Here is a 24,345-nt window from a genome sequence, read left to right as displayed (position 1 = left end):
TGGGGGGGGAGGGGGACTACTTTACAGACTTTGCAAAGCATGTGTATCTACAGCTACACTTGCCATTGAACGGAAAATGTTACTTACCGAGTAGACATCTGTTTGTGGCATGTAGTGCTGTAGATTCACATGCACCCTCCCTCCTTCCTGGAAGCCTGTTGCCCGTTGTAGTACTATATAATGTAAATAAATATGTATATACATTGCATGGACATCTCATTTAGTAGCTATATATGTACTTGTACACTCTTTACTTCACCTTCCTGCGGGAAAACAATCTAACAAAGGACTCTATGCCCTTGCGCACTATTACAGAGAGGAGTCGTGACTCGATCTCATGACTCAAACCTTCTTAGAAGAAAAACAACCTGTAATACTCCGAGCTCAACACTAGATGGCGGGCTTATGCAAATCAAGTGAATCTACAGCACTACATGCCACAAACAGATGTCTACTGGGTAAGTAATGTTTTCCAGATAGATAGATAGAAATAGCTATAAGGCCAAATACTTTGGTAGAGTACTTAATCTTTCACAAACCCTTTTTTTAAAAGGAGAAAGATGAATGGAAAGAGGACAGTGTAGCCCTCTAGGCTGTCATATGAATGCAGAAGCAGCGTCATATTTAAGAGCTCAGAGACCACCAGTACCCCATCATGCAGGTGGCAGTTGCTTCAGTTTTTATTTCCGATTCCTGATAACAGGATCTTGGAGCACTGAGCTCAACTTTGTGGTGTTTTTTTTCAACAAAAATCTCACTAGGAATTTCTCCCAACTAATTCACTGGACAGGTTTCATCTGTCCCCGTGTTTGTCTGTCTTTTTTCTTACAGGAAGTTTTTTGTCATTTATCATATAAAATTCCATCTTTATTTGACAAGTGCCCTGCCTATGGATGAAACAAGGCTGAATCAGATCCTCATGACGTGTGCATCATCTGCCTTCCTAAGAACCACGTGTGTCGACGTCAAGAAGTGAGTCAACGTAGGAGAAAGTTAACGTTGTCGAGTCTATCTAATTTGAGACCATCAAAATCTTCAGAAAAGGCCAAAAAATCAAGGCAAAGAAGTCTACCACTATCCCCGGACTCTGACTATTCCAGGGTATATACTCCGTCACCCATAGTGCTGCCTGACTTCTACTCCTCTGCTTCCATCTTTTCCACCATCTCCACTTCTAGCACCTTCTCCAGAAGGCATGGCGCCAGATGGGCATCAGAACAGAGGTTGCCTCTCCCTGGTCTGGGGAAAGCTGGGGTCGCATATAAAAGTTAGCAGGGACTTTGAAGTCCCTGGCCTTGGTATGCAGATTTACTACCAATCCTGCTGTAGAAGGTGATAACACCTCCTGCCAGAGCAGGTATTGTTTCTGGCCTCTGAGAGCAGGGGGCTCTCACCTCCAGGGGCTCAGAAACTTGTCTGAAGTGGCAGGCTGGTCAATACCAGTCAGACAGCACACTAGAGGACTAGTAGGTTTCAGGGGTCACCTCTAAGGTGTCCTCAGGGTGCATGTTTTAATAAATCCAACACCCCATCAGTGTGGGTTTATTAAGACGAGGTGTTTGATACCAAACACCACTATTTTCCATGCAGCCATCATGTAGCTTTGGTCACTCCTGATGACCAGTGTCCAGTACATGTTGTCTAGTGCATGTTCTAAGATGGCTGCCCGGTCACTTGCAATATCTAGGGATAGAACTAGACATCACAGACATATCTGCTCATGCTTGCATGCCCTCACATTCATTATAATGCTTCCTGCCTTAGCGCTCTCAAGGCCTGCTGTAGGGGTGACTTACATATAATACATGCAGTGAGTTTTGCATGGCACACAGTGTGTGTGTGGTGTTGTGTTTTCACTTAGGGCTTGCACCCTGACACAGAATGTGATAGCAGGCTGTGTGCAATTTGTAGATCCCTTAAGGTGGCATAAGTTATTCTGCAGCCAAGTCCCGTATCCATGCACTATGTACCAAGGGTACCATTTACTAGGGACTTGCAGGGGTGCTAAAGTCCTGTGCCAAATGTAGAACAATCAGATGTACATTGTTTTAGGGGAAAGAGCACTGGCATGTGCACTGTCAGAGCTGAAGACCAGCATCTAGTGGCTAAAAAGGAGGGCAAAAAGTGGGGGGGACATCTGCAAAGAAGTGCAGTTTCCTACATGACCGAGAGAGACCTTCGGATCACTGCAACACATCTTCCAGGTGTTGCAAATGTGCAAACAGATTCCCTAAGCAGAGTCCTTGAACCGTACCATGAATGGGTCCTTCACGACGACGTTGTGCAATACATTTTCAGAATGTGGGGCACTCCACACATAGACGGCAGAAAAAAAATGTCCAATTATTGCCTTCAGGATCTTCCAACCCGGACCACTGGGGAATGTCCTATGGACTGACTGGTCTGGCGGATTTCTCAGCACCTTTCCTCTGATTCACCTGATCCAATCAGTTCTCATCAAAGATCTTACTCGAGAGCCAGAATGATCCTTATTGCTCTAGAGTGGCTACCTCAATGGTTCACAGATTTTCTCCACATCTCAAGCTGCCTTTCAGACCGGAACTAAGGTGTCCAGAGCTGAAGTTAGCCCCTCCTTCAGAAATCCTCCATCTTGCTTTGGAGGGTTAGGGCCGATAGGGATAGGGGTGTGACCTCCTCCCCAGAGGGAGTGGGCTCAAGGAGGGTGTAGCCACCCTCAGGGACAGTAGCCATTGGCTACTGCCCCTTGACCCTAGCACAGCCCTAGATTTAGTATTTAGGGGCGACCCTGAACCAGCTCTTCAGATTTCCTGACGACCTCAAGAAAGAAGGACTGCTGAGCTGAAAACCCCACAGAGAAGAGGAGACAACTGACTCTGCCCCAGCCCTACTGGACCGTCTCCTACTTCAAAAAGCTGCAAGAGAAGAAGCAACGCGTTCTGCAGGACCAGTGACCCCTGAAAAGTCTCCAGGGGACTGCCTGCGTCACCGAGGACGAATAAACTCCAGTGGACAACAGACCTGTCCAAAAAGAAGACAAGGAACCCATCTTTAACAGGACTCTCACCTCACTCCAGAAGCATGGGCCCAACTACTCTGTACCAGACGCCCCCGGCCTGTGTCCAGAGAAACCAACTAGCCAGAGAGGATCCCCAGGCGATCCCGACTATGTGTCCACCCTGGGCTGACCTCTCTCTACCCCCACGATGACGCCTGCATTGAGAATCCCAAGGACCCCCTGACCGCGACTGCCAGGGACAAAGATATCCGTCACCTGGAGAAGCACTGCACCCACAGCCCCCAGGCCCGAGAGAAACCGACCACAGGTGCAGCAATGATCAGCAGGCGGCCCTCACCCTTGCCCAGTTGGCGGCTTGCCCCAGGGGTCCCCCCTGTGCCCTGCCTGCAGCACCTAAGTGAACCCCGGGTCCCTCCACAGCGTTCTATTGAGAACGTGACCCTGTTTGCACACTGCATCCGGCCGCCCCTATGCTGCTGAAGGTGTGTTTTTTGTGCCTACTTGGGGCCTCTCCAGTACTCCTTCAAACCCCCTTTGTCTGCCCTCCGACGATTCGGGTACTTAACTGCAAGCAGACCGGAATCGTAGTACCCCCTGTTTTCATAAGGGCCCACGTTATTTTGGCTCCTGTTTGACCTCTGCACCTAACTGGCCCTGTGTTACTGGTGCTAGGTGTTTGAGGTTATTTTAAACCCCCAATGGTGGGCTACCTATGCCCTGGAGATTGAACCCGTAAGTTTGTTACTTGCCTCAAAAACTGTACTTTACTTACCTCCCCCAGGAACTGTTGAAAATTGCAGTGTCCACTTTTAAAATAGTTTTTTGCCATTTTAAAGAAAACGGTGTACTTTGTTGATTTCATTCAAAGTTCTAAGTATTACTATGCAAAGAACCTTTCATTTAATGTACTTACCTGCTAAATGAAACTTGTGGTTCTAATGCTTAACACTACCCTCGACCACACTACCATAAATGGAGCATTAGTATTATCTATTATTGCCTCTGCCAAGCCTCTTGGGGAACCCCTGCACTCTGTGCACACTATATCTCATTTTGATAAACTGAGCCAGCTTCCTACAATATACTATCCCAAGTTCTTGCTCTTATAACAGAGGTCCTTATCCTAAAAATATTCTTACTGGTAATACTTACCCCGTTTAATACCCTTTATTTTTTATCCTGTGTAGGTTTTTTACTGATTAGGAAAATATATTTCTAATATTAGTTTTATTTTCTTAGTTTCTTTATAATAGCACCTTTTTATAATGGTATTTTTTTCATAAAGGTTTCATTGTGCATACATATTTATTTGGAAATATTATGATGATTTTGTAAGGCGCAAGGCTGCCCATAGGGCTAGGGCTTCCCACCACTAAATCAGAGAGGACAGAGGCAGCACAGTAATTATTAAATTTGTAAGTTTCTTATGAACAACCACAAGAAAGTGGCAGTTTAAACTCTAAAGGAGAGCATGTTCCAGAGCTTAGGGCCGAGATAGCCAAAAGATTTGCCTCTTTGCCTAAGCAAAGCCATCCAAGGAGTGACTGAAAGACCAGGGCTACAGGAGCGTAATGCACGCTTAGGAACATAAGGGGTGACCAGCTTGTTAACATAGTCAGGGGCCCTCTGGACCATTCCCTTAAATACGAAATGCACAGTGCTTTAAACTGCACCTGTTTTTCATTGGGCAACCAGTGAAGCTCACGCAAGTGAGCAGAAACTGAGGCATGACGAAGTAGTATAGCTGCCATGTTTTGCAATCTGTTCTGAAGGGACTTTGAAATTCCCAAATACAGCATTTTGCTGTAATTCAACCGTGAAGTCATCATGTCCTTTTGAACAGTTCTCTGAGCAGTGACCAGCAGAACCCCCATCATTTTTCACAGGCTTTTAAGTTACCCAAAATGTTACAGCAACCCTGTAACTTTGAGAGTCCACTCTAAGATTGCAGTCTAGGTAGAAGCGGAGATTCATCACCACCTGCAATGGGAAAGGGATGGGACCCAGGGCTTCAGGCTAGTCTGACAGACCGCAAAGCTGAGGCTGATTGCCCACAACGAGGACCTCGGTTTAATTTTATTTCAGCTTTAAGCATTTGTTTTTCATCTGGCATGCCACTGATATAAGGGAGGGCCTCATCTCAAGGCCACAGTTGTCCTTTGTTAAATATATAGAAAAGCCTACCTGGGTATCATCAGCATAAGAAAACAAAGTAATGCCCAAAGTCTCTACAAGGTTTGCCAGGGGTAAGACGTACACATAGGAAAGTGTAGGGCTCCGGGAAGAACTGTGGGGAACTTGCAAACTGAAGAGGAGGTGGGACTGAGATTACTTGGAAGTTTGCTCCTGCAAAAAGTCGCGAAACCAGAGTGGGGCACGGCCCCTAATACCACAGTCAGCCAGCTGCTGGAGTAGAACCTAGTGGAACAACGTACTGAACGCTGCAATGAGTCCAAGAAGAATCAGCACAGCATTGCCTCCATAGTTAAGTGATGCTCAGCGCAGCAATTCTTCCAGAGTCAAGTGATGCTCAGTTACTCCCTAATAAAGCCAGCACTGTACTGTGGCCTCAATGAAAGCCAAATTGCAAGCCGTGAAGATTAGATTCCAAGTAAGATGACACATGGCGATTTACATGTTTTAAAAATATTTGAGTTGGAGTCAGGAGGAGTAGATGGGACGGATGCTTTCAGGCTTAGCTGCATTAAGGGTAGATTTCTTTTTTTTTTTTTTAATTTTTTTTTTTAACAAAGGCAAACCTATGGTTGCTAAATGTTCCTTCCTTTGTTCCTTCATTGAACCTCTTACTTAGAAATGTGCTTCATCAATTTACAAGCTATAATTTCTGCATGAACCATTTTGTAAATACTTTTCTTTGGATTTTGTGTTTAGATCCTTCAATTACCTGAGTAAAGTAGGAGACAAAATGAGGTTTGATTTGGCTCTTGCTGGAACGGAGGCCAGGTAAGCTATTTTCTTTCTTATTTTTTATACTGTTAAGGGTCACTCTTTTGAACTAATATTACTACATATCTTAATATTTGTTTTTTCTTATGCTTCAAGAATGTCCTATAAAACATAGGTTTCCCTGGGTCCTCATTCCTACTGCTCCCCTCTGGGTGGCAAAGCCTACAGCAGTTACAGCACTCCAACTATGCTGTTGATTCAAAAGTCACGTGTGCTGTGCTTTCTTCAGCAGGCCCTTTCCTATTTATCAACACTTTTCTTCTTCCAAGGGCAGGGTAAGCAATGAGCTTCTCTTCCCCACACCCCCTTCTCTACCCCCACCATCCCCAAACTTCAAGCAGCATTTCTACCTTTCATTCACCCTTTTTCTTTTTTCCTATCTGCTATATACACTCACACAAGATGTAAGGAAAACACTTTTTGCCCCCACACTGAGCCTGCTTTGCTTGTCTGAAAAAAGGAGTTCATGTGCTTTTATCACTGGACATGTACAGAGAGCATCCAGGACCTGGTTTCTGTTGGTGCCAGGTACATCATCTGATAGCCTCCTTTCTTGGGAGAAGCAGAATGTCACATCTTGATTAGACGTATTCAGTATCTGACCTTGTATAGTCAGCAATGCCTCCCTGGTCCAGTCTGAAGATTGTCCCCTCTGTGGTTTGGCTCCTAACCATCTATTTTGGAATGGGTTGCTAAGTACACACGCATTTATTCCTATAGCCTCAAAAGAAAGTATCTGGTCACAAGGTCCAAAACCTCAGGGGTCCTAAAACCTTTTAATAACCGATGAGGTTTGCTGTGAAATAACACTCCTGCTTTGTTACAAAGCCAGGAAAGTGCCCTGAAAGTTGAACAGGCTTTGACCAAATAACCATAATGATTGATAAAGCTCCAACCAATCCTTTCACTTGGGTCAGTTATAATTCACTCCAGGATCCTTGTACAGCAAAATCTGCAACAGGTGCACTCGGAGCAAAATGCTTCAGACATGCCATGTCTGTCCCGGATATTATCTGTTCCCCCAACCCAGGCTATCTGTATAGAAATCTGATGCTTTGTCTAGCATTAATTGATTGCCCCCGGTGCACAATTTAAAGTAGCCCTTTGCAGCTCAGGCAAACTCGGAACTGGAAGCCGTGCCTGCAACCCCCACCCCCTGATTTCCTTTGAACAAGTGGATTACTAGGCTGTACTGGGTGGAATATCAATGTTCACTACTAAAATCATCAAAACCTATTGGTTTTGACTATTTACCTTAATTTGATGGGCTATCTGAGGAGCTTTTATGTAGTTAACTTTGATTCCTATGTTAAGATTTATTTTATAGTAGCATTGCTGTAACCTAGGTTCTGGCCAGTAATGAGCCACAGAAACCTACTGTTTTAACCAAAGCATTACTGATCTTTTCGTTTGGTTAGCCGTCCTAGAATTATTTCTGATACTTCCACCATTAAAGTTATCTGCACTCTCATTGGCAACTTTTTCTTCCACTTTTAACTACAATTTTGTACTTGTAATGGATGATTCTCTCAAATCTGTCTAATGCCTCTGCTCTTAACGTCCCAGCCTGTCACAGACTAAATAGTGCTATAAACCTCAAAATTCCTCTTCATACTCAAGATGTTCTACTTTATTAGGCCATTTTACCTCTCATTCCTCGCCGTCTAGAGCTTGCACCTATTTTACAGCCTTGACAGCCAACATTAGGGCTGGCACAGATACTAAAGGATTTTGAGAAAAGAGGGCCTCTTCATCATGCAAGCTATGAAGCTTGGTCAGGAAAAATGTCTTAACCGTAAGGGATTTGTTTCCAACTCATAAATCAACTTCAGCAGGATTTTTTGTGCAGATTGGCTCCATATTGGTGCATTAAACCATTATTAGGTATGGAAAGTTTGGTTAATGACCAAGGTGTTTTAGCAACGTTTAGGCGTGATTTTTCAGACCATTGTTTACAATCTGTGGTTGCAAAGTATCCCCCCAATCCCACCCCTACCCCAAGGAAAAGTCTTTTAAAGTACCCGTCTACCAAAAACAAGTCTTTTATATTGTACTTGTGCCTACAGCACAGAAGGATCTCAAACATTTAAGATATTCTACAACAGTTAAGGACTGAAAATTCCAGCCTTGTAGGTGTTGCTAGCTCTCGGTTATGAACATCTGTACGACACACAAATCACCAAAATGCTTCTAATGGATGTTCATTGTTATCTGGTATTCAAAATTTTAAAATTGTTCTATGTTCATTAAGTGCAAATTAAAGCAAGTGCCTTAACTTTATCAGAAAAAGTGTACTGTACTGTCATTCAATGACAATTAGCTTTGTTTTAAAAAAATTAAACATTGTTTGTTCCAGACAGTGCTCTGATTTGCTGAGTCAGGCTCAGTACCATGTGGCCCGTGCGCGCAAACAGGATGAGGAAGAAAAAGAGCTCCGTGCCAAACAAGAGCAAGAGAAAGAATTGTTGCGTCAAAGACTGCAGAGGGAGCAGGTATTGCTAGAATTTATCACTTTGCAGAGCTTTGTCAAACACAATATAGTCAACATTTTTCAAGATAAACTGTTGTAGGAAGTTGGCTCTGTATGTGCTATTTCAAAGTAAGGAATAGCATGCACAGAGTCCAAGGGTTCCCCTTAGAGGTAAAATAGTGGCAAAAAGAGATAATACTAATGCTCTATTTTGTGGTAGTGTGGTCGAGCAGTAGGCTTATCAAAGGAGTAGTGTTAAGTATTTGTTGTACATACACACAGACAATAAATGAGGTACACACACTCAGAGACAAATCCAGCCAATAGGTTTTGTTATAGAAAAATATCTTTTCTTAGTTTATTTTAAGAACCACAGGTTCAAATTTTACATGTAATATCTTGTTTGAAAGGTATTGCAGGTAAGTACTCTAGGAACTTTGAATCATTACTTTAGCATGTATACTGCTATTCCTTACTTTGAAATAGCACATACAGAGCCAACTTCCTACAGAGGATTTCTAAAAGTCAGAGTCACCTCAGCTCAGGACACCTTAGGGGCTGTCCTGACTGGCCAGTGACTCCTCCTTGTTTTTCTCATTCTCTCTCCTGGACTTGCCGCCAAAAGTGGGGGCTGTGTCCAGGGGGCGGGCATCTCCACTAGCTGGAGTGCCCTGGGGCATTGTAACACGAAGCTTGAGCCTTTGAAGCTCACTGCTAGGTGTTACAGTTCCTGCAGGGGGGAGGTGTGAAGCACCTCCACCCAGAGCAGGCTTTGTTTCTGTCCTCAGAGAGCACAAAGGCTCTCACCGCATGGGGTCAGAAACTCGTCTCTCAGCAGCAGGCTGGCACAGACCAGTCAGTCCTGCACTGAACAATTAGGTAAAATACAGGGGGCATCTCTAAGATGCACTCTGTGTGCATTTTTTAATAAATCCAACACTGGCATCAGTGTGGGTTTATTATTCTGAGAAGTTTGATACTAAACTTCCCAGTATTCAGTGTAGCCATTATGGAGCTGTGGAGTTCGTTTTTGACAGACTCCCAGACCATATATTCTTATGGCTATCCTGCACTTACAATGTCTAAGGTTTTGCTTAGACACTGTAGGGGCATAGTGCTCATGCACCTATGCCCTCACCTGTGGTATAGTGCACCCTGCCTTAGGGCTGTAAGGCCTGCTAGAGGGGTGACTTACCTATGCCATAGGCAGTGTGAGGTTGGCATGGCACCCTGAGGCGAGTGCCATGTCGACTTGGTCTTTTTCTCCCCACCAGCACACACAAGCTGGCAAGCAGTGTGTCTGTGCTGAGTGAGGGGTCCCTAGGGTGGCATAAGACATGCTGCAGCCCTTAGAGACCTTCCCTGGCATCAGGGCCCTTGGTACCAGGGGTACCAGTTACAAGGGGCTTACCTGGGTGCCAGGGTTGTGCCAATTGTGGAAACAATGGCACATTTTGGGTGAAAGAACACTGGTGCTGGGGCCTGGTTAGCAGGGTCCCAGCACACTTCTCAGTCAAGTCAGCATCAGTATCAGGCAAAAAGTGTCGGGTAACTGCAACAGGGAGCCATTTCTTTACAACTGTCATATAAATATGGGCTCTACATGCTAAGGCCTACATGTAGAAGTCCTTCTAAAACTCCCTCGGCAAATGCATTCAGTATAATTATGTGTTCAATGGCATCTGTCGCTGTAGATACACATGTTGTGCATAGCCCGCCATCTGGTGTTGGGTCGGAGTGTTACAAGTTGTTTTTCTTCGAAGAAGTCTTTCGAGTCACGGGACCGAGTGACTCCTCCTCTTTGTCTCCATTGCGCATGGGCGTCGACTCCATCTTCGATTGTTTTCTTTCCGCCATCGGGTTCGGACGTGTTCCTTTCGCTCCGGGTTTCGGAACGGAAAGTTAGCTAAATATCTGAAAAATTACGTCGGTATTGTTGCGTTCGGGATCGGCTTAGATAGAATCGACACCGCATCGAAGAGTGAAGAGCTCCGGTACCCTTCGGGGTAGTTTTCGATCCCCCGTCGGGGCCTGGTCGGCCCGACCGCGTGTAAAACAACACTGATGGAACGGACCCCTTTCCGTTTCTGTCCCAAATGCCACAACAAATACCCGTATACAGACCAACATTTGGTCTGTAACCTGTGCCTGTCGCCTGAGCACAGTGAAGAGACTTGCGAGGCCTGTCGTGTGTTCCGATCCCGAAAGACACTCCGTGACCGTCGAGCCAGAAGACTTCAGATGGCGTCCACGCCGATAGCACACCGAGAGTTCGAGGAACAAGAGGAAGAAGAAACCTTCTCGATCCACGAATCGGACTCCGAGGAATTCGACGATCAAAGAACTGTGAGTAAGACGTCGAAGACAACACACAAGAAAAGTGACAAGGCCCAGGGGACGCCACTGCCACCAGGCCATGGCTCGACCCATAAATTCGGTGACCGACCATCGGCACCGAAAAAGGCCGAAACAGTGCCGAGATCGTCCGACTCCGGTCGAGACACCGGCACGCAGCCTTCTCGGGACCGAGAAAGTGCTGCTGAAAAAGATCGCCGCCGAGATAGCGGTGCCGAAACGGCTCGACGCCGAGACAGTGGCACCGAGGAAGATCGACGCCAAGAGGTTTCGACTCCAAAAAAGAAGAAAGTCACCTCGGAGCCGAAAAAGAGTGCAGACAGGGTTTTGGTGCCGAAACGACCCGCAACCGACCCAGTTACCGGTTCCTATTCAGAGGAGCAATCACTGTCCTCTCAGATGCGAAAGCATAGATTTGAGGAAGAGTTGCAATCCACCGAAGTGGACCATACGCAGAAACGTATTTTCATACAGGAAGGAACAGGGAAAATAAGCACCCTTCCCCCTATTAGGAGAAAGAGGAGACTGGAGTTTCAGACAGACCAAGCACCACAAACAAAAATGGTGAAAAAGGTAACTCCGCCACCCTCTCCTCCACCTGTAACTAACGTTTCACCAGCACAAACTCCATCACATTCCCCGGCTCACACCACCGTGAGCCAAGGTGACCAGGACCAAGACGCTTGGGACTTATACGACGCCCCAGTGTCGGACAACAGTCCAGAGGCGTATCCCACAAGGCCCTCACCACCAGAAGACAGCACAGCATATTCACAAGTGGTGGCTAGCGCGGCAGAGTTCCACAACGTAAACCTCCACTCAGAACCAGTCGAGGATGACTTCTTATTCAACACCCTCTCCTCCACCCACAGCTCCTACCAAAACCTGCTGCCTATGCTCCCAGGAATGCTTCGGCACGCAAAGGAAATCTTCAAGGAGCCGGTCAAGAGTAGGGCAATAACACCAAGGGTGGAAAAGAAGTATAAAGCACCTCCCACAGACCCTGTTTTCATCACCACACAGCTGCCACCAGATTCCGTCGTAGTAGGAGCAGCTCGCAAGAGAGCCAACTCCCACACATCTGGGGATGCACCACCCCCAGATAAAGAGAGCCGCAAGTTCGATGCAGCCGGAAAGAGAGTCGCAGTACAAGCTGCAAACCAGTGGCGCATCGCTAACTCTCAAGCACTACTTGCGCGCTATGACAGAGCCCATTGGGACGAGATGCAACACCTCATTGAGCATCTACCCAAGGAACTACAAAAGAGGGCGAAGCAGGTGGTTGAGGAAGGACAAAACATATCTAATAATCAGATACGCTCCTCTATGGACGCAGCGGACACAGCTGCGAGAACAATTAACACATCTGTGACTATAAGAAGGCACGCATGGCTACGAACGTCTGGTTTTAAACCAGAGATACAGCAGGCAGTGCTCAATATGCCATTCAATGAGAAACAACTGTTCGGCCCAGAGGTGGACGCGGCAATTGAGAAACTGAAAAAGGACACTGACACTGCTAAAGCCATGGGCGCACTCTACTCCCCGCAGAGCAGAGGCACTTACAGCACCTTCCGCAAGACAACCTTTAGAGGGGGGTTTCGAGGTCAGGCCACACAAGCCAGCACCTCACAGACAACACCGTCCAGCTACCAGGGACAGTACCAGAGGGGAGGCTTTCGGGGCCAATACAGAGGACAATTCCCTAGGAATAGGGGAAAATTTCAAAGCCCCAAAACCCCTACAACCAAGCAGTGACTCACATGTCACTCATCCCCTCCACACAACACCAGTGGGGGGAAGAATAGGTCAGTATTACCAAGCATGGGAGGAAATAACTACAGACACTTGGGTCTTAGCAATTATCCAACATGGTTATTGCATAGAATTTCTACAAATCCCTCCAAACATACCACCAAAAGCACAGAATTTATCAAAACAACATTCAGACCTTCTGGAAACAGAAGTTCAAGCATTATTGCAAAAGAACGCAATAGAACTAGTACCAGAAACACAAATAAACACAGGAGTTTATTCACTGTACTTCCTAATACCAAAAAAGGACAAAACACTGAGACCAATCCTAGACCTCAGAACACTAAACACCTACATCAAATCAGAACACTTTCACATGGTCACGCTACAAGAGGTGTTACCATTGCTAAAGCAACAGGACTACATGACAACCTTAGATCTCAAAGACGCGTATTTCCACATACCAATACATCAATCGCACAGGAAATACCTCAGGTTTGTATTCAAAGGAATACATTACCAATTCAAAGTATTGCCGTTTGGTTTAACAACCGCACCAAGAGTCTTTACAAAATGTCTAGCAGTAGTGGCTGCACACATCAGAAGGCAGCAAATACACGTATTCCCGTATCTAGACGACTGGCTAATCAAGACCAACTCACTGACAAGGTGCTCACACCACACAAATCAGGTCATACAAAACCTCTACAAACTCGGTTTCACCATCAACTATGCAAAATCACACATTCTGCCGTGCAAAGTACAACAATACCTAGGAGCCATAATAGACACAACAAAAGGATTAGCCACTCCAAGTCCACAGAGAATTCAAAATTTCAACAAGATCATACAACGCATGTACCCAACACAGCGAATACAAGCAAAAATGATATTACAACTCCTAGGCATGATGTCCTCATGCATAGCCATTGTCCCGAACGCAAGACTGCACATGAGGCCCTTACAACAGTGCCTAGCATCACAATGGTCACAAGCACAGGGTCACCTTCTAGATCTGGTGTTGATAGACCGCCAAATATACCTCTCGCTTCTATGGTGGAACAGTATAAATTTAAACGAAGGGCGGCCTTTCCAAGACCCAATGCCACAATACGTAATAACGACAGATGCTTCCATGACGGGGTGGGGAGCACACCTCGATCAACACAGCATACAAGGACAATGGGACGTACATCAAACAAAACTGCACATAAATCACCTGGAACTGCTAGCAGTTTTTCAAGCACTAAAAGTATTCCAACCAATCATAACTCACAAATACATTCTTGTCAAAACAGACAACATGACAACAATGTATTATCTAAACAAACAGGGGGGGACACACTCAACGCAGCTGAGCCTTCTAGCACAAAAGATATGGCGATGGGCAATTCACAACCACGTTCGCCTAATAGCACAGTTTATTCCAGGGATCCAGAATCAACTTGCAGACAATCTCTCTCGAGATCACCAACAGGTCCACGAATGGGAAATTCACCCCCAAATTCTAAACACTTACTTCAAACTTTGGGGAACACCTCAAATAGACTTATTTGCAACAAAGGAGAACGCAAAATGCCAAAAGTTCGCATCCAGATACCCACACAGGCAGTCTCAAGGCAATGCCCTATGGATGAACTGGTCAGGGATATTTGCGTATGCTTTTCCCCCTCTCCCTCTCCTTCCATATCTAGTAAACAAATTGAATCAAAACAAACTCAAACTCATACTGATAGCACCAACATGGGCAAGGCAACCTTGGTACACAACACTGCTAGACCTATCAGTAGTACCCCACGTCAAGTTGCCCAACAGGCCAGATCTGTTAACACAACACAAACAACAGATCAGGCATCCAAACCCAGCATCGCTGAATCTAGCAATCTGGCTCCTGAAATCCTAGAATTCGGACACTTAAACCTCACACAAGAATGTATGGAAGTCATAAAGCAAGCTAGAAGACCATCCACTAGACACTGCTATGCAAGCAAATGGAAAAGGTTTGTTTGCTACTGCCATCAGAATCAAATTCAACCATTACACGCATCTCCAAAGGATGTAGTGGGCTACTCACTACACTTACAAAAATCGAGCCTGGCCTTCTCTTCCATTAAAATACACCTCGCAGCAATATCTGCATACCTGCAGATTACCCATTCAACTTCACTATTTAGGATACCTGTCATTAAAGCGTTTATGGAAGGCCTCAAAAGAATTATACCACCAAGGACACCACCCGTTCCTTCATGGAACCTCAACATCGTCTTAACAAGACTCATGGGTCCACCCTTTGAACCTATGCATTCTTGCGAAATACAATTCCTAACCTGGAAAGTTGCATTTCTCATCGCCATCACATCTCTAAGAAGAGTAAGTGAAATTCAGGCGTTTACAATACAAGAACCTTTTATCCAACTACACAAAAATAAAGTAGTCCTAAGGACCAATCCTAAATTTTTGCCAAAGGTTATTTCACCGTTCCACCTAAATCAAACGGTAGAGCTACCAGTGTTCTTCCCACAGCCAGATTCCATAGCTGAAAGGGCACTACATACATTAGACGTCAAAAGAGCACTAATGTACTACATCGACAGAACTAAAAACATCAGGAAAACTAAACAACTGTTTATTGCATTTCAAAAACCTCACGCAGGAAACCCAATATCTAAACAGGGTATAGCCAGATGGATAGTTAAGTGCATCCAAATCTGCTACCTTAAAGCAAAAAGACAACTGCCCATTACACCAAGGGCACACTCAACCAGAAAGAAAGGCGCTACCATGGCCTTCCTAGGGAATATTCCAATGCACGAAATATGTAAGGCAGCCCCATGGTCTACGCCTCACACGTTCACCAAACACTACTGTGTAGACGTGCTATCCGCACAACAAGCCACAGTAGGTCAAGCCGTGTTAAGAACCTTATTTCAAACTACTTCCACTCCTACAGGCTGAGCTTTTGGGGAGATAACTGCTTACTAGTCTATGCACAACATGTGTATCTACAGCAACAGATGCCATTGAACTGAAAATGTCACTTACCCAGTGTACATCTGTAGGAAGTTGGCTCTGTATGTGCTATTTCAAAGTAAGGAATAGCATGCACAGAGTCCAAGGGTTCCCCTTAGAGGTAAAATAGTGGTAAGAATAGATAATACTAATGCTCTATTTTGTGGTAGTGTGGTCGAGCAGTAGGCTTATCCAAGGAGTAGTGTTAAGCATTTGTTGTACATACACATAGACAATAAATGAAGTACACACACTCGGAGACAAATCCAGCCAATAGGTTTTGTTATAGAAAAATATCTTTTCTTAGTTTATTTTAAGAACCACAGGTTCAAATTTAACATGTAATATCTTGTTTGAAAGGTATTGCAGGTAAGTACATTAGGAACTTTGAATCATTTCAATTGCATGTATACTTTTCAAGTTATTCACAAATAGCTACTTAAAAAGTGGACACAGTGCAATTTTCGCAGTTCCTGGGGGAGGTAAGTTTTTGTTAGTTTTACCAGGTAAGTAAGACACTTACAGGGTTCAGTTCTTGGTCCAAGGTAGCCCACCGTTGGGGGTTCAGAGCAACCCCAAAGTTACCACACCAGCAGCTCAGGGCCGGTCAGGTGCAGAGTTCAAAGTGGTGCCCAAAACACATAGGCTAGAATGGAGAGAAGGGGGTGCCCCGGTTCCGGTCTGTTTGCAGGTAAATACCCGCGTCTTCGGAGGGCAGACCAGGGGGGTTTTGTAGGGCACCGGGGGGGACACAAGCCCACACAGAAATTTCACCCTCAGCGGCGTGGGGGCGGCCGGGTGCAGTGTTAGAACAAGCGTCGGGTTCGCAATGTAAGTCAATGAGAGATCGAGGGATCTCTTCAGCGCTGCAGGCAGGCAAGGGGGGGCTTCCTCGGGGAAACCTCCACTTGGGCAAGGGAGAGGGACTCCTGGGGGTCACTTCTTCAGTGAAAGTCCGGTCCTTCAGGTCCTGGGGGCTGCGGGTGCAGGGTCTTTTCCAGGCGTCGGGACTTAGGTTTCAGAGAGTCGTGGTCAGGGGAAGCCTCGGGATTCCCTCTGCAGGCGGCGCTGTGGGGGCTCAGGGGGGACAGGTTTTGGTACTCACAGTCGTAGAGTAGTCCGGGGGTCCTCCCTGAGGTGTTGGTTCTCCACCAGCCGAGTCGGGGTCGCCGGGTGCAGTGTTGCAAGTCTCACGCTTCTTGCGGGGAGTTGCAGGGTTCTTTAAAGCTGCTTCTTGAAACAAAGTTGCAGTCTTTTTGAAGCAGGTCCGCTGTCCTCTGGAGTTTCTTGTCGTCGTCGAAGCAGGGCAGTCCTCAGAGGATTCAGAGGTCGCTGGTCCCTTTGGAAGGCGTCGCTGGAGCAGAGTTCTTTGGAAGGCAGGAAACGGGCCGGTGAGTTTCTGGAGCCAACGCAGTTGTTGTCTTCTGGTCTTCCTCTGCAGGGGTTTTCAGCTGGGCAGTCCTTCTTCTTGTTGTTGCAGGAATCTAATTTTCTAGGGTTCAGGGTAGCCCTTAAATACTAAATTTAAGGGCGTGTTTAGGTCTGGGGGTTAGTAGCCAATGGCTACTAGCCCTGAGGGTGGGTACACCCTCTTTGTGCCTCCTCCCAAGGGGAGGGGGTCACAATCCTAACCCTATTGGGGGAATCCTCCATCTGCAAGATGGAGGATTTCTAAAAGTTAGAGTCACCTCAGCTCAGGACACCTTAGGGGCTGTCCATCCTTGTTGCTTTCTTTGTTCCCTCCAGCCTTGCCGCCAAAAGTGGGGGCCGTGGCCGGAGGGGGCGGGCAACTCCACTAAGCTGGAGTGCCCTGCTGGGCTGTGACAAAGGGGTGAGCCTTTGAGGCTCACCGCCAGGTGTTACAGCTCCTGCCTGGGGGAGGTGTTAGCATCTCCACCCAGTGCAGGCTTTGTTACTGGCCTCAGAGTGACAAAGGCACTCTCCCCATGGGGCCAGCAACATGTCTCTAGTGTGGCAGGCTGCTGGAACTAGTCAGCCTACACAGACAGTCGGTTAAGTTTCAGGGGGCACCTCTAAGGTGCCCTCTGTGGTGTATTTTACAATAAAATGTACACTGGCATCAGTGTGCATTTATTGTGCTGAGAAGTTTGATACCAAACTTCCCAGTTTTCAGTGTAGCCATTATGGTGCTGTGGAGTTCGTGTTTGACAGACTCCCAGACCATATACTCTTATGGCTACCCTGCACTTACAATGTCTAAGGTTTTGTTTAGACACTGTAGGGGTACCATGCTCATGCACTGGTACCCTCACCTATGGTATAGTGCACCCTGCCTTAGGGCTGTAAGGCCTGCTAGAGGGGTGACTGACCTATACTTGCATAGGTAGCGAGAGGCTGGCATGGCACCCTGAGGGGAGTGCCATGTCGACTTACTTATTTTGTTCTCACTAGCACACACAAGCTGGTAAGCAGTGGGTCTGTGCTGAGTGAGGGGTCTCTAGGGTGGCATAATACATGCTGCAGCCCTTAGAGACCTTCCCTGGCATCAGGGCCCTTGGTACCAGAGGTACCAGTTACAAGGGACTTATCTGGATGCCAGGGTGTGCCAATTGTGGGATCAATGGTACATTTTAGGTGAAAGAACACTGGTGCTGGGGCCTGGTTAGCAGGGTCCCAGCACACTTCTCAGTCAAGTCAGCATCAGTATTAGGCAAAAAGTGGGGGGTAACTGCAACAGGGAGCCATTTCTTTACAACATCTGTTCGTGGCATCAGTCGCTGAAGATTCACATGTGCCCACCTGCCTCCCCGGGAGCCTGTAGCAGTTCGGAAGTTAGCTTAAGCTTTGTACATTTGTAAATATATTATTTAAACCTTAAATAGGTACGTACTTAGTCACTCCATTGCATGGGCACTATTACTACAACACAACTCCTACCTCACCCTCTGCGGGGAAAACAATCGAAGATGGAGTCGACGCCCATGCGCAATGGAGACAAAGAGGAGGAGTCACTCGGTCCCGTGACTCGAAAGACTTCTTCGAAGAAAAACAACTTGTAACACTCCGACCCAACACCAGATGACGGGCTATGCACAACATGTGAATCTTCAGCGACTGATGCCACGAACAGATGTACACTGGGTAAGTGACATTTTCATTCAACACCATACCTTAGCCTTAAAGTTAGGGGGTGGTAACAATTCAGACTCTGTAAGAAACAATAGCAGAGTTTTCATGTTGTCCGGTTGTGGTACAAGAAGTGTATTTCTGTTTTTACCATTAAAAGTATACCATACCCATACAAATAATCTCCTAATTATTCAGTAGTAGTAAAAGAAATGTTCTTAGGCTTTCATCATTAAAATGTGTAAACTCGCTAGCAAGAAATGCATCTATGATTTTGCCATTAAAAAGTATAGGCTCACAATACAATAACATACAGGTAATGAGAAATTCTACAGCATCATGATCCTACTTTTGACACGTGTTACAAACCAGTGAAGCAGCAAGTTTTTCAATGATGCTGGGCGTCATAAATAAATACTACCAATATCATACACTGGATGTAGTGTGTACAATAAACTCAAACCAGTGTCTTCATTTTTAGTTTCTTCCTAACACCATCAGTCAACCCTGGAACAGCAAAGTTTATATAACCAAATTGAGCTTCCAACAAGTTATAATGTTTACTGGACAGTTTTATAGGCTTCTGTCTTAAAGTGGTCTATTCTGGTTGCTCTAATAGAAAACAAATTACATTCTCCTTGGTCCCAGAAAAACGTCAGAGATCATGCCTTTGCTCCCTGAGGCACAAGGAAGCTTAGATGGCTATAGAACATCAGATGCATCCTAATGATGTGCTTCCTCTCAAACAGTGGCTCCATAGAATTGAGGCGGGCCTACAACCTTTATTTCCACATAATATCCAAGGATTGTCATTGTAATTGTAGCTGGCTAATCTGCAAGAGCTTCTCAATGCTTTATTTAATCCAGCAAATGTCATAGTATCAAACCACATTTTTTTAAATGCAAATATGAAACAGGCATCAAATTTACACTATTCCACATTGTATCACAATACCTCTGAATCAGGATTTTCTGCTGAGAGGATTATTGGACATTGTGCACAAAAGCCTAATGCCACGGTGGTAGATTGTTTCCAGAAAAGTTGATTTTAGGCTAGCCACCCACGGGAGATATCTGTTTAACCTGAGCATCTTTGAGTTAGCATACCTGAAAACATGTCATACACCCAAAGACAATCCAGTTTGTTTTGCCATTTAAAGGTGTACACTTCATAAATAGTCTTAAGAGTATTTAGTACAATTATTTTCTGAACATCAGTACAAACTTTGTAGTTCCAGTGGTAAAATAGGAAGCGCCTCTTGGCAAACTGGTGACTGAACCTTGGTTTACTTCTCTCCTCTCACAGCAACACAGCTTTTCAAGGGTACATGCATCTCAGGCTGTGAAAACCAGATAGCTCATAAAACCTTGGACATTCGAGCCCTTAGAGATCTGTGGCAGGATAAATCATACAAGCCCATCACTAACCACAACTAACTGTAATTTATGGATCACAAAACAATCACTGCCTGTTAAAGCTATAAATCATAAAAATGGGCTAAAGCTTAATCTTAATGTTTTTGTCTCTTCATTTCAATTCTGTTTATGATCCACGAGTTAAACTGGACTCAAGGCTGCTAAAAGTCATGTTCCGCCATCATTCAATTGTTTTGACTATTAGCAGGCCAACTGTAATTTTTGAAAGCAAGCAAGGAGTCCTACTTCATCCTATGAACATGCTAAGGCTCTGGTAAGTATTACAGCACTCAGACTTTGTTCTCTGTCTGATATTTCAGCAGCCTGGCCAGTTTAGTTAGTCCTAAAATTGCATACTAAATTTCTAACAGCTTAGTTGCAGGTTACAAAAACACATTGATTTACCTTAATTAGGATCCATCTGCTGTGTTTGAACAAGCAAAAAAAGGGGAAAAGTACCTCAATTAGTGCAAACTCAACCTGACTGGAAGACAGTGCAGCGCTTTACATGAGCACCACTGTGCTCATTCATTTTTTTTTTCAAGGCAGGGTGTTCATGAGTAAAATTGCTCAACTAATTGATATTCCCTTTGAAAACACTATAGCGAACACTTTTAGTAGCTGGAGTGATCTCCTGTGTTGCTAAACGTGAAAGACATACTTTCCAAAACTGTCTTGGAAATGAAAAGTTCCATTTAACTCCTTCAAATAGAGATTTTGCAGCACATCTTCTATGTGCATGTGAGTTAAGCCTTCTTATAATGCTTCCAATGCCAGAGCTTTTGGAATCGGGAAAACAATGGATGCTGCAGGCAAGAGGTGGCTCAATAGAATGGAGAGCAGGACCAAAGTCATCAACACTACACAAGGTCTTTGCATCCAGCTGTGTTGATGCAGGGATGTATTTCTTACACTATTAAAGATAATTTGTGCATCATAGAGTATTTTTGCTGAGTACTTAAAGTAGTCTTGTGGGCATCCGTTTCTATTAATATACATACATTTAAAATATATATATATAAAATATATGTTCACCTAGATCCTTATTTAGCTCCACACTGACATTTATATATACTTACAACAATGTTTCTATGTAAATAATTATGGCCACTTGTTTGCCCACACTAATTTTCACCTCAGATAAATTGGTCAGTGCAGCAGCTGAGTTGCGCTGGAAGCAACATGACCAAACTAATGCGAGGTGGGGAGCTTTTATGCCCCCATTCTCCTTTTAAAAACTCACATTGCCATTTTACTATGGAGTGAATGTGTATGACTTCCATTCTTGATTCCTATCAAATCCACTTTTATCCTCAAATAGAGTTGCCACCTTTTCTAAGAAAAAGAAAAATACTGGCTACTTGTTTGTTTTTCCAAAAAGGCCATGAGCTAGTACCTGAATACCATTTTGGGGACATTCATTGATATTCATTTTTTAATATACATTCCAAACTTTAAAAGTCCCCATCAAAGATCAAATACCATCATTTGTTTCATAACTAAATACCTCTTCAAGGCTACTAAAGAATCATTTGCTTCACTTGTCAGTAATGTATGAGAAACTTGATAGCTGTGCAAGAAATCATTATTTTATTTTAAGAGTTAGGTTGTGCTTTCTAACTTGCATTAAGATGCAGTAGTAAAGAGATCTTTTTAGCAATCTGAAATTGGCAAGGGTTATGGCAACCTGCAGCTTCAGTGTCAATCTCCTAAACACTTACAATAAAATAATTATTTGTTGCAAATCTATCATGTATCACTTAATTTACTTACAAGTGAACTATAGCCTTGACTGGTGATTTCTCTAAGTATTTTTTTAAGTTTACAGTTTAAATATGACAAAACACTGGAATTTGCTGATTTTGGTTTTCCAGATGCTTTCATTATCCTTGAAATAAAAGTTTGATGGCATGTGTGGCTGTAGAGACACATGGTTTGCACCCGCCGTCTTGTTCGGATGTGTAATTCTTTGCTTTGTCTTTGGCAAGCTCTGGTCGTTGACTTTCCCTCTATCTTTTCTATTCAACTGTATTGTACATTCAATGAGGTTTTCTGACTCGCACATCGACGGTTTCTCAGTTGTTGGTTCTAGTTTTTTTAACCATATACCCTTTGGGGTGGAGGCCTGTTAGGCCTTGAAACCTTTGGCACTGGAGAGAATGTAAGCCCGATGGGACAGACACCACTTCGGTTCTGCCCTCTGTGCCATTCGAAGTACCCTTACACTGATTATCATCGGAAGTATAACTTCTGCCTCCCGTAGGACCATCTATAGGCTACATGTGAGGCATGTCGATTGTTCCGGTCCAAGAAGACGCCCCAGGACTGATGAGCTTGTAGGCTAGAGGTGGCGTGCAGATCTCCAGATGGCCTTCCAGATATTTTCGGGGAAGACCATGAGGAGGAGCCTCTCACCAGGAAGTTGTCTCCATTCAAGATTCAGACTACCAATCGGTCATTGAGAGCCAAGAATTGACCGTGGTGCAAACAGTGAGTACAGTGGCCCCACCTCTTACCACAAAACCTCCAAAAAGACTCCATACCAAGGTCACCGGAACACCACTGCATTCAGGCCATGGGTGGTTTTGGAAACAATTTCAGATGCCCCGCCCATTGGCTCGGCACCGAACACCACAAAGACAGTGCCTGCATCTTCAGCTCCGACCTTATCAACTTCGGTCCGACCTTCTGCCACCAAGCACTCTGCACTGATCGCATCGGTTACAAGCTGACAATCTTTGGATCTGAGTTTGGCACCGAAAAAGATCCGACCAAAAAACTTTGGTGCAAAAAAACAATGGAACATGTTCCTTCAGAGCATTTGGACTCAAAGCTACTCCTCCACCACGCCTTTGTCTGTTCAATCCATATTAGAGCAATGGACGCAAGACAGCGCAAAATTTATTTTCAAGAAGGCACAGGACGAACTGTAGCTTCCCTTACAGTTACTTTAAAAAGAAAGCTAACCTCCCAGGAGGCACTGGAAACCTCAGCACCTAAAAAAACTCCCTAAGGATTAGACTGTTTCCACAGAGGAGCTTGTTCGCCCTCTTCCTCCAGCTCGTCCTACTACACGTCCACTTACTTCTTCTCCCCCTCATTCTCCCACTTCTCCGAATGAAGTAGACCACACCACACAAGGTTCACCATTTATTTGAGGAACACTATTTAGAGGAAATACCACCATATCCGGATCCCTGGGATTATTATGATCAAGACCCAGTTATTAATACTGATCGAGACTTGTATCCCGCTAGACCTTCCCATCTAGAGGATACTACAAGCTACCAACAAGTTATTGCTAGGGCAACTGCATACCATAATGTACCTTTTACATAAGGATCCCATTGAACAGGATTTTCTATTTGACACTTACCACCATACACAGGAACACCCAATATCTCCCTATGCTCACAGGTATGCTGCAGCATGCAAACAACATTTTTCAAGAGCCTGTCAGTTCAAGAATAATAACACCAAGGGTAGATAAAGGGTAAGAAAGAGCTGGTTTGTATTTTTTTATTTATCACATCAAAAGTGCCGCCAGACTCTATAGTGGCTACTGCCACCAGGAAAAGAGCTAATAGCTAGGCCACTGGATGCTCTACCCCACCTGACAGAGTAAAAAGATTGATGCTGCAGGCAAAGGAGTATCTGCGCAAGCTGCTTATCATTGGCTGATAGCCAATTCCCGAGCCCTACTCTCTAGATATGACGGAGCTCACTGGGATGAAATGGGGGATCTCCTCCAATATCTCCCAGAAGAGCATTGCAAACGTGCCCAACAAATTGTGTCGGATGGGCAAACAATTGCCGATAACTCCATTTGAATGTGCTGGATGCTGCAGATACAGCAGCACGAGACATAAACACAAGTATCCTAATAAGAAGACATGCATGGCTTAGGTGCTCTGTTTTAAGCCAGAAGTACAGCAAACAGTGTTAAATGTGCCTTTTAATAAAGAACACCTATTTGGTCCACAAGTTGATTCCACCTTGGGAAAAAAATAAAAAAAGGACATGGACACTGGCCATGGGAGCTCTTCAGTCATGGGCACAAAGAGGATTCTTTTGTCGCCCACTCTATAGAGGGGGTTACAAATCAACAACTTCATCAGAGCCTTCCACCTCTCAAAACAAAAGTGCCTCCGGTTTCTTTATCAGAGGCTCTTTCAGAGGAGTACTCAGAGGTCATAATTTCAGAGGCGGGACAAGAACAACTCCTCTCGGGGCTCAGGTTCTACAACAAAGCATTGACTTCCTCAACATACCCAAACCCCATATAACA

General features: G+C 44.9%; 1 protein-coding gene across 1 annotated transcript in view; it reads left to right on the top strand.

Annotated features, from left to right (window-relative positions):
* Positions 1–24,345, top strand: part of CTR9 (CTR9 homolog, Paf1/RNA polymerase II complex component) — a 248,932-nt gene that overhangs the window by 201,364 nt on the left and 23,223 nt on the right. Inside the window, exons 19-20 of the mRNA XM_069223613.1 lie at positions 5,891–5,962; positions 8,322–8,457. Coding sequence (XP_069079714.1) covers positions 5,891–5,962; positions 8,322–8,457 — 208 coding nt within the window. The remainder of the gene's footprint in view (positions 1–5,890; positions 5,963–8,321; positions 8,458–24,345) is intronic.

This window comes from Pleurodeles waltl, chromosome 3_1 (assembly GCF_031143425.1).
Source record: "Pleurodeles waltl isolate 20211129_DDA chromosome 3_1, aPleWal1.hap1.20221129, whole genome shotgun sequence".
NCBI classification, from domain to species: domain Eukaryota; kingdom Metazoa; phylum Chordata; class Amphibia; order Caudata; family Salamandridae; genus Pleurodeles; species Pleurodeles waltl.
Note: the sequence above shows the minus strand (reverse complement) of the source record. Positions and strands in the feature narration are given on the sequence as shown.